The 11814-nt window shown below is 32.2% G+C and overlaps 1 protein-coding gene across 1 annotated transcript in view; it reads left to right on the top strand.

The window, feature by feature from the left end:
• The first annotated feature begins 4526 nt into the window (after positions 1–4526).
• LOC132551466 (tubulin polyglutamylase TTLL5-like) overlaps positions 4527–11814 on the top strand; it is a 42195-nt gene continuing 34907 nt past the window's right edge. The window contains exons 1-11 of the mRNA XM_060215606.1: positions 4527–4639; positions 5291–5320; positions 6793–6905; positions 7543–7625; positions 8034–8204; positions 8643–8709; positions 8864–8946; positions 9449–9518; positions 9993–10077; positions 11041–11142; positions 11544–11635. Coding sequence (XP_060071589.1) covers positions 4527–4639; positions 5291–5320; positions 6793–6905; positions 7543–7625; positions 8034–8204; positions 8643–8709; positions 8864–8946; positions 9449–9518; positions 9993–10077; positions 11041–11142; positions 11544–11635 — 1009 coding nt within the window. The remainder of the gene's footprint in view (positions 4640–5290; positions 5321–6792; positions 6906–7542; positions 7626–8033; positions 8205–8642; positions 8710–8863; positions 8947–9448; positions 9519–9992; positions 10078–11040; positions 11143–11543; positions 11636–11814) is intronic.

The raw sequence follows: 11814 nt of genomic DNA, 5'->3' as shown, positions 1-11814 counted from the left end.
AACGCATTTTCATGGCTTTTCAATGTATTTTATATAGCCTGTCTTTGTGGAAAATTAATCAAGCAATCGAAATGCTATCAAGTCAAAAACGAATGGAAGGGCGCAAAAATAACGTTTCCATCTTCTTAAATGTACATGTATGAAAAAAAAACACGCATGTAGATCATTACACTTTTTATTACTATTTGTTGACAATAAATTTGCATTTTCAGAGGTAATCAACTATCTTCTCTCTTTAAGGACAACTAAGTGTATTATTGATTTTATGAATCTACACTCATCGTTAATTTGATTTAGATACATTTTCATATATTTTGTCAAAATCTAGACATTGAATGATTACATGTTCTTAGAATTATAACCGTCTTCCCACACCAATGACGACGATGACAACAACAACAAAAATGACAACAGTGCTAAAGTTATTACAATAATTATTACAAAAACGATACTACTAATACTAACAAACAGTTGACATAAACACTGACACTATTTTTTTTCTCTCTTCATTTTAAAAACTTTTTCAAAATTTTATTTTTCTAATAATCTTATCTTCCTTATTTATTTATTTTCATTATTTTATACAAGTGTGAACAGTGTTTAGATTTATCAAATTTCAAGTTAGATATGTTTTTAGTTAAATTCTTCATTCAGAGAGTGAACATTTTATATAACAATATTTCTCTCACTTGTAACAGATGACACTCTAAAAATAGTGAGGTTTTCTCACAAGGACTAGCAGGGCCGGCTACAAGCTGTATAGAGATTACAACTGGGAGTTCAGATCAGCTGTGTGTTACTTTGAACGTTGCAGCAACAATGCAATAGTATAGAGGAGTACCAACATTATAGATCTGTACATAATATCCAGCCCGTGTAGGAGACTGGGTGTAACGCCGAGATAAATGTTACTGCTCCCAGCCCCTTCCCTCAACAACATCACCTTTCAGAATCGGGGTTGGATGGGGGATGAAGTTAAAATAGATTTGCAGCCACAATGGAAGATCTTGGGACCTTGATGTTTTCTTTTTCTTTCTTGTATTAATTTGACACCGTCCTCATACGACCCTGGCTGTGGCGAGGACGTTAAACGCAGTAAAAAAGCAAGCAATACATTGAAATAATCTTTCGTGTTATACCCATTCTGATAAATATCGCTGGGTTTACCCCCTCTTTTTTGTCGATGTTATGAGCTGAATTCATTTGTACATACTATGTATCGTAATAACATTTAGATTTTACTTGATTTCCTTAAATCTGAACAGATTTCACATTTTAGTATACGATGAAAGTTCTATACAATGTCATCACTGTTACATTCTTTATTGTTGTATCCTCAGGCGGCCTTCTGATTGTTCTTACTATCTACCAAGAAAGAGAACTACACCGTTGTCTGAGTTTTGTGTCTAAGGAATTTAACTTTGGTTCCCCAAGTCCATAAATCGGAGTGGTAACTATATGTCAGGATCAAAAAAGGGCATATCTAAAAATGGTAGAAATTTCCGAAAGTTCATGATCTTCTTCATAGCAATATATATAACAGATATTCTTATGTGATGATTTTACTGAGCATTCATCCTATCTATAGCTGTTTGTTATACTAGGCTTTTATTCCTCACTCCGTATTACACACACAGACAAAAAATAAAAATAAATAAATAAAAAACACACGCTTACCCAAAAGGAAAAACTGCGCATATTTACACATTCAAGTCTGTGATTTTTATGTCGTTCTAGATCGTTAAGAGGATAAAAGAAGGAAAGAAAGAAAGAAAGAAAGACGCCAAACTTCGCACAATTTGACATTATTTCAATCTTTAATCAAAATCATTATCAATTAATAACACATATATCATTACATTAATTTATTAATTTCTTTAAAAATAAATCCCCAATCAAGAACATTCCGTGACACCACAAGTTTTTTATGAAATGACCTTATCCATAAGGATCGTGTTAATGGATAAGGTCTGGAAAAGACCCTGTCCTGAAAATGTATGTGTGACGATTCATCCATAATAGATTACAGGCTATTCGCCTACATTTGAGTCAAATGTTTACTAACATGAGTGTGTTTATCGTAATGACTGGTATAACAGTGTGAATGTGTGGGTATGCATGCAAATGAGGGTGCACATTCCATAGGTATGTTCTAGAAAATTTCGGCTTCCACTTTCCCTCTCTGTTCCTGAACATTTTATTTAAATATCATACAACTACACGGTTTTTTTCGGTAATAAATTTGCTTTCCAAAGATTAAATTATCATGAAATCCCAGATTTTATAATAAACAAATAACGTGTCAATTTCAATATAATATCAGTAAGCGAAAGAGACCTGTGTTTCCTGATTCCCGACCGTCCCTATCTTTCTGCTACAATCTGCCTGCCTGCCTGCCTGCTCGCCCGCCCGCCCAGGACCTTATAAGTTTGATAGAATTACATCGAAACAGTTGGCGCTTGAAAGTAATGTAAGCATCTCCTTATACTACAAAGGTTATAAATTATTGGTACTCCATTCAGAATTATTATTTTCAAACAAAATATGAAAAAAAATCTTATCATAGATAATTAGATTTTTGTATGTAGATCTGTCTTAACATGATATAAAAATAACTGACCGAGAAAAAAAACCCATCGCACTATTCCGGACTCGATCCGAAATTACGTTTATTTATTTAGACAGACCGGCGTCCGCATTACCCATAGTTCCATAGTTTACGTCCAGCGCCTGTCTTAACTCGCTGACTTGTACACATAGCGGTGGAGGATATTAGATCTGGAAATATATTTAAGAGGTAAGATGTGAAATATTTCAGTAGATGAAACATTCAAAATGTGATTTTCATTGCGATGGAAGTGGGTAAAGTCAATAATTTAAGTTTTTCATTGACATCAATACAGGAGTCAGCAGTGCCCGTTTTCTTACATGAAATTCCTTTGGTGCATTTGCTACAAGATTGCTGTTTTTCAAAGATTGCTATTATTTACAGTTCAGTTTAAAAGTGTGTGTTTGAAATAGAAGCCTAAACTCGTGACATTTATTCCATCCATTTAAGAGCTGCTAATTTTCTTCGGTATATTTTGGTTTTGGCGGAACGGAAGTTCTCTTCATCGATTTCCGGTAAGGAAAAAGTTGACGCGAAACCATGGATACTGTAAACTAATGTCTAGATATGTGTTTTCGATTATCTTCATTGTTGGTACAATGTTGGACACAATTTCAACAGACAAACTAACTGTGAAATTACCGATAATTCTTGTAAATTATTGAAATGAAACTGTCATTCATCTTTATTTTGATTAGCCCTCTCCCCATCGTAATGTTTTTTCTTCTAAAAATAGCACAGTACTGTAACAGTTAGAATTGCTCCGTAATCCTGATGGTCATCATTTTAGTTCCTTTTTTGCTATTGACATATCATAGTTTTCTACATTATAAGTAAGTGCATATAAACCCTCTGCTCTTTTCAACATTATTTATGTAAACAGCAACTTTTGTACTGTTGGTTCAGTTATCAATTCAGCTAAATTTCATTTTTAGTAATAAAGCTGTGCTTTCTACAGTTTTTTTTTAGAAATTGTATCTAGTGTAAGAACTTGTTCACATTAGTATACATTGTTGACTCACAGTCTCTTTATAGATAAACATTAAGGAATAAACAAGGTTAAATAATGATTCTGGAATCAAAGACCACTGAGCAGGGTTGGCGAACATCACAAATGCGCTAACAGCATTTCAGATGTGTTCAACAATCATTTGTTACCATAAATAAGATAATCAGACACACATATCACTTTCATGATGTACTTACAATCATGCTAAAATTGCAAATAATGAAAAACTGAAATATATATGCATGTATATAATTTTCTATCTAATTTATTTTGCCGTTTTAGCAAAGCCTGCTTAAAAGACAAGTTGAGAAGCTATAGTTATTGCAGTTGATTTCTTGATATAGGAGTATTGGATAATCGGGTATAATAATCTTATAACAGGATTATCAGTAAAGAAGAAGAAGTCAGACTGTAAAGGTTAAATGCTTAGGTTTGGAAGTTTTACTGGTGGCAAGTGGCCCCTGGCAGTATGCCCATAAGTATATTAAAAAGTCTTCATTTGTATATTTATCAAATAAATAAACACAACTTTTCAATAGCCTTAGGATTAAATCAGCTTCCCCTGGGACAGGTAATTTGTGTACCGTGTAGTACATGTAGGAGTAGAATACTATATTGTAATATCAACTACTACCTCTGCTTTTCAATATCTAGAACATACATTAAATGCAGACAGCAAATTCCTTGGTACATTTATGCAATTTTGTTTATGTTTTCCAGTTAATAATCCATTGTTGAAATGTGAAGATGAAATGGCAATACCGACAGAAAAAAGGATTTGTACAGAGCAATTTTAATATGATATAAAATGCAGGATATTGATGGCTAACAAAGCCTTCAACCTGCAGACTCCAATGTGTGTTGTTGCACATTACAATATCAAGTGTATTGGAAAGTGAATAAAAAACAATGCCTGGGAAACCCCCGGAATCGGACGGGGGTGGATCCATGACTCCGTCAGAGGCTAGTGATGGAGAGGAACGAAGTGAAAGAGACTCAGACTATGAGACTGATGAAGAAGAGTAAGTTCTCTCATGGTTATAATGTCATTTATAAACAAGATTTTATAGAACTTGACAAATATATCTGACATATTTGATCGTTTTTCATACATAGAAAATTCTATACTGTTATATATTGTTTAATTTACTTAGGAGATTACAAAGATACAATGGACAACACTGTCTTTTAGCCAGGTTCATGAAGATCCTTATATTATAATGAAAAATTTTCAGAGTTTTTCATTTTTGATTTTTAAACAGTGCTCCCCCTTGTTTTTTTTTAACCTGCGAAGGGTCAGTGATTTTGAAAACTCTTGCTTTTCCTGTGGGATAACTCCATATATCTCTGGTATTGGGACTTGTAAAATCTGTATCCCTAACAATGTATTTTTATAAGAGAATGCTTGAAAACCATGGGTACAAGTATAAAATTTCACCAATTTTCGAGAGTTTTGTATCATCATTCATGGGTAATGGAGAATACTGGGTTTTTTTCAGATATGAAGCCTATTGCCAGTGATCAAGTTAATTTTTGATAAATCACTTTTGACTTGCAAAAACAAGTTTTAAGTATGTACATACAACCCGTATTCAAACTACACCGGTATTGCAAAAGCTATTTATTTATTTATATTTTTTTTTCAAATAATCTGATGAATGATTTCTTTCTAGACGATGTCGCCGTCAGTTTAAATATGGAAGGTATATTAAATGTATTAGTATTATATTAACCTGCACTCAGACACATCTACCTTCTCTGATTGGACGGTATTTGAGTGACTTATCCCAATCATATCAATTTTCCTGATATTAATGTTTGATGATGTTTTGCAGATCCATAACTTTTCCTGTTCAATGTGTCTCATTCCTGTTGCATGTTTATAGGATTCCATTCAACTTGCTATCTGATAAATTCATAAACAAATTTTCTGAATACATACAGAAAATTTTAATGAAGTACATCTACAAATACAGTATACATTGTACATCATTCACTGAAATCTATATTTCTACTATAACATCACATGTTTTCAATCAAATGTGTCATTGACAGCAAAGGTCTTCTGTTAACTGTTCACCCTGATTTGCGAAAATCTTTTTCTCAAACATTACATCACATGTTTTCAAATATGTGGTTGACAGCAATGGTCTGTTTTAATTTTTATCCATATTTGCACAAGAAGCATTGATTTTCATTTCCCACAATATACCACTGTGTTTAATATGGTATACATGTACACATGATATCTAGAGGTCTTCATTGCTACTTCAGTCCCTTATCCACTCTCATGTTTCTGTATAGCAAATTTAGAGCTCTTGTTTGCTGTGATGTTATTGAGAGTGCCTAGTATACTTCTTTAGCTGTTTTGTGTTATAAAATTGTACAGAGTTTAGATTTTAGATTTAGAAACCTGTCATATGTCAAAATTTTATATTTTCTCCTGGAAATTAACCTCGGATCTATAGGTAACGATTGCATGAATTAGATATTCAGTTCATTGTTAAGTAATCATATTGATAAAATGTACTTTTGTCAAGCTTCCTCCTCCACCACTTCTTCCTAAAATGAAAACATATTTCCAGTAACCTTATATACTTATATATATAGCTACCAGCCCAAGTTTCATTTTTATCTCCTTCATGAACCATGATTATTATTTTTTTATGACTTGTCATTTATTGAAAAATATAGTGTAACTGCTTGTTGGGGAAAAATGTAGCTTAGCAGTGTGAAAGCAGTTAAAAGTTTGAATCATCAAGCTCTTTTTTGCTTTTGTAAAAGAAAAGTGAATTTCTTAAGGATAACTTTCCTAATTTGGAAATCTGTGAATTAATTAAAATTACAATGCTACTTGATACAGTAAATTGATACATAGTTATTTGTGATGGATGTGTAAATTTTAACAACCAATTATGTCCGAGACATAAATGATCATTTATAGAGTGAAACTTTAAGGCACAATTCAATGTTTTATCATACTTTTATTCTACTTCTGTAACAGTTTTAAGTTCTATAAAGTTATAGAATAATTCATTTTGTTAAATCAAACCTTCTTTTTTTTTGTTTTTAATTAAATTTTGTATATTACAGTAACTATATGTATCAGTTCAAAATTGTAGCAGTTGATTGTATATCCAGTATCTACACCTTAATTTTTTTCTTCTAATATTAGACACCAGGAGATGTTGAACATCCAATGGACAGGTTATGGGAAGAAGACGCCAGTTGTTACTTTCAATCCGGAGTTGGTGCTAGCAAAGAAGGGCAACATGAAAACTGTTGGAGGTATTTCTTAATCTAAATAGACAATACTAAAAAGGTAAATAGACAATACTAAATAGATAATACTAAATAGACAATACTAAATAGACAATACTAAAAAGACAATACTAAATAGACAATACTAAATAGATAATACTAAATAGACAATACTAAATAGATAATACTAAATAGACAATACTAAAAAGGTAATTATTTACTAATGGTGGTGCTGTCCTTGGGGACTAAATAGTTTTCTTGTTGTTAATACATAAAGTATTGGGTACATGTAAAACCAAACTGGGAGAAATGTGGTATTCAACATCAAGATTGCAAAGAGAAAAAAAAGAAGTGAAAAGTCCACAAATTTCTTGGTTTTTATTGTGATTTAAACTTTTGATTCATACTTCTTTTAAGATGTTGCTAGTAATTGGATAATCAAAAAAAAAGTTACTTTCCCTTAACAGCTAATATCAGGTACATTTATTTTTTGTCTGATGTTAAAAGAAGGTAAAGTTTATTCATTTTTATACTTTGTTGAAATTGCAAGAAAATAGTTCTGTGTAGTCCAGCGAGAAAGGTTATGCTTTTGTTTTTCCTCACATTACCATGTACTTAATCATGTTCTGTCTTCATGCATCTGTCTACATTTCATTTTATCCAGAGAGATATCACCTTGCCTATAAGTTTGGAAACACGGAATGTAAAGTTGTGAGAACTATTCTCAACTTCCATGGATTCCACGAGGTGAGCTTTTTTACTGATCTTTAGATATTTTAGATCACAGAATTTAGAGTTTGATTGTTTTGTTATAAAGAGTAAATTTTATGGCAAAAAACTACACAGTAATGTAACAATTTAACTATTAAAACATAATAGATATAATAACAAGCTAAAAATCTTAATTGTAAGATACAGTAAGAAGTTATAAATATACTCATAGATCACTGATAGCCATGTTTCTTTATTTATCTCAAACTCCACCCATGTCTGGTAATAAGCCCACCCATATATGTTGGTATTAAGTACGATTTCAAACCATGGGTTTTCAGTGTTCTGTAATAAGCCTATCCCTGACTTTTCGTTTGAAGAAATCTTATTCCCTGTTGTTAAAATCTACAGTATCATAAAATGTCACTAATTTCTATTGTTTAGGTTCACCCCAACAGCTCCGACTATAACTTTATTTGGACAGGGGGCCACCTAAAACCCTTCACTCTACGCAGTCTAACAGAGTTTCAGAAAATCAACCATTTCCCTCGCTCATATGAACTGACTCGAAAGGATCGCCTCTACAAAAACGTACAGCGAATGCAGCAGATAAAGGTGGGTAACTCTGTAAATACTGTCTCTATTTGTATCAATGACTTATAATGCAATAGAAAGAAAGACAGTTTTGTTTATTACAAAGAGAAATCCATTCAATACTTTATTAGTTTGCATCCTGAAGACTGATGGTGAGTTTGGCAAGATCATCTCTTGATTTTAAGATCAATGTTACACCAGAAAGCTGTCCAAATTAAAATCCAGGATTAAATTTTCTTGTTAATACTAATTCAGCATCTTGAATTCTGACTCGTTTGTCAAAATCAGTCGCGCCATAATCCAAATATGTAGGCTTCTTATGCAGTTTGTATTTTTGAGGAGAAATGTTGTAATGTTGCTTATTGCAAAAGTGCACAATCCTGAAGTCCACTGTTCAGTAAATGATAAAATGATTTTAAAAGGCATGTTTTACAAAAGTTTTTAAAAATTTCTTTTCAGGGAATGAAACATTTTGATATTTTGCCATCAAGTTTTATACTGCCAAGTGAATATCAAGATTTTTGTGGTAAGTATACAGATCAACTACAAGATAAATTTATTCAAGCTTTTTGGTAAACTGTTAAATTATATGTCTTATCAGAACATCTTGCAGTATATACATTCTTTATAGAGAATTTTGTACACTATGAGTCTCAAATTTTTCTTGGTTTCAATTCTAGCCTCATTTCTTCGGGAGAAAGGTACCTGGATTGTAAAGCCAGTGGCATCATCAAGAGGTAGAGGTGTCTTTCTCTGTAATCATGTAAGTAATTATAAGATTCTGCAAAGCCTTTGTATGAAGTACTAGTCCCTTTCATATTTAAATGATATAAAAAAAGTCTTGACTAACCCTCCCTAACTGTTGAAATATTTTTCGAGTTTTAAAAAAAAATGGAAATTTAAAACTTTTTTTGATAAACTTTTGACCTTTGACATTGCCCGAAATACATTGAGAAATCACAAAGTCCCAGAATCCATGGAGTAAAGTTTGATTCTGCCCTTAATAAAAATTCAAATTTCAATTACAGCCCTTTTAGTTTTTCTATTTAGTGCTTAAAGCTGCCTGTAATGACACTGATGACATACGTAAATGGCTCCTAGATTCTAATGTTCATATTGTTGTTCAATGTATCTGGCTGCTTACCACACTGGAATTTGTTAATGCTAGAAAATATAATTGTCTTAGATGAAAGGCATATGAATTAATGCAGAGTCAAGAGTTTTCTAATAGTTGTTGGAAATAATTAGATTTTTGTTGTTTGTAGCCGGACCAGGTGCCACTGGATGAGAATCTCATTGTGTCTCGCTACCTAAATCAGCCTCTCCTTATTGATGGTAGGTTTACCTTACAATTGATTGTTGAAAAGGTAATTTCTGAGTGCCACTTATTTACAAGTGTCATTGTGCTCATGGTTGAATTGAGTCTTTATGAAAATAATTCCCAATTTTCCTCAAACTCATGATGAGGTAATCATATTTGATAAAATAAAGGTGCAGAAACTGCCAACCATCAGCATTGGAGTTTACTGATAATCTAATTATATCAAATAAATTTGAAACCAGCGTTTGTCTGTTTTAGATATATTTCAACAATTGACTGAAGATTCTTCTAGATATGTTTTCAGTTTAAAAAATTTAAAATGTTTGTTATCAACTCATATACATTTTTGTGTCAAAAGACTCCAAAGTGGTACAAGACATATCTCAAAACTATTATGTTGAATCTAGATTTGTTACACTTGCTCTTAATTCCTCTTAAGAGAGTACTCCCTGAAGGTTTTACAAATGAAGTTTTTCTTGATTTGACAGGTTTTAAGTTTGATGTACGCCTGTATGTGTGTGTTACCTCATACGATCCGCTAGTCATTTATCTGTTTGAGGAGGGACTCACAAGGTAAGTTCTGATAGCATTTTAAACACAAACATTATGATGAGGTAGACAACAGTACATGTTTGAATGCTAAATAACAAAATATCCTCAATCTAAGATATCACCCCCTATGATTATGAAATGATCGTAAGCCTTAAACAGTCAGGAAAATAGTTTTCAGTATATGATTAGCTAGGCAAAAACATATATCTAGGATTGTAGCAATTGTAGTGTGTTTCACTGATCTGTGTAGGTACAAATCTAACAGCTATGATACACACAGTTACTTGGTATTTGTCTATATCTGAGGAGAGTCTCAATGTTTCACTACCATAGTGTAGTGTGTTTCACTGATCTGTGTAGGTACAAATCTAACAGCTATGATACACACAGTTACTTGGTATTTGTCTATATCCGAGGAGAGTCTCAATGTTTCACTACCATAGTGTAGTGTGTTACACTGATCTGTGTAGGTACAAATCTAACAGCTATGATACACACAGTTACTTGGTATTTGTCTATATCCGAGGAGAGTCTCAATGTTTCACTACCATAGTGTAGTGTGTTTCACTGATCTGTGTAGGTACAAATCTAACAGCTATGATACACACAGTTACTTGGTATTTGTCTATATCCGAGGAGAGTCTCAATGTTTCACTACCATAGTGTAGTGTGTTTCACTGATCTGTGTAGGTACAAATCTAACAGCTATGATACACACAGTTACTTGGTATTTGTCTATATCTGAGGAGAGTCTCAATGTTTCACTACCATAGTGTAGTGTGTTTCAGACTGTTTCAGCCTCTTGAGAAAACTTACAGTTCTGTTTTAAGATTACAATAATATTTCTTTTCACTTTCAAAAATGAGAATGCTTAAAGCAAAGTCCAACATTTCAATCTTTATTGAGGAATTATCTTGTATTGATGTTTGTATATATCTTAAATAATCAGATTAATTTTTTAAAATGTTAAAACTTGTTCTCAAGGTTTGCTACAGTGAAGTATGAGAAGAGCACTCGGCACATACGTAACCAGTGCATGCATCTAACAAACTACAGTGTCAACAAAAAAAGTGATGACTATGTCAGGTAAGAAATGGTCCTGTCAATAATCTTGTTGACATGTAGAAATCCTTATTGTCTTGGAGTGAAATTATAGTAGAATCTGTAAAATTATGAAAAATATACATATATTCTGACATTATGATAACAGTGGTGAAAAAATGTTTTCAGGAGAAATATTTGATGGAGACAGTGTAAATATTGCTTTACTTATAAACATGCTTGATAATAATTGTAGACTGTAGGTGATTGATAAAAAAGATAAAAAAAGAACTAAGAGAAATATGCTACCTGGTTTGTTTTAAGAAGTATGGGTTATAATTTTTAATAGAGTAGAAAATTTTAACAAGGTTTTTGTTCTATTGATGTATTGATTGATTGATTTATTTATTTATTTATTGGTTGATTGATTGATTGATTTTATTCAGAAATGATGACCCTGATGTTGAAGACTATGGCAACAAATGGTCATTAGGGGCATTGTTACGATACCTCAGATCTCATGGCCGCGACACAACAGGTAAACTCTCCAAGATTTCTTATATAAGTTTGTAACTTTGAATCCACAAAAATTGCTTGAAAAACCATAAAAAATCGAGTCAAATTAACATGTGTAATTTTACAGCATTATAATGGTTATTCTGATTAATGGGATCATGATGATTGTTACAGAGTTACAGTAACCCCAGCATGTCTTTG

The sequence above is a fragment of the Ylistrum balloti genome, unplaced genomic scaffold (genome assembly GCF_031769215.1).
Source record: "Ylistrum balloti isolate Yb309-2 unplaced genomic scaffold, AGI_CSIRO_Ybal_v1 Utg370200, whole genome shotgun sequence".
NCBI classification, from domain to species: Eukaryota; Metazoa; Mollusca; class Bivalvia; order Pectinida; family Pectinidae; genus Ylistrum; species Ylistrum balloti.
The sequence above is the reverse complement of the archived record's forward strand: the minus strand, read 5'-3'. Positions and strand labels throughout refer to the sequence as shown.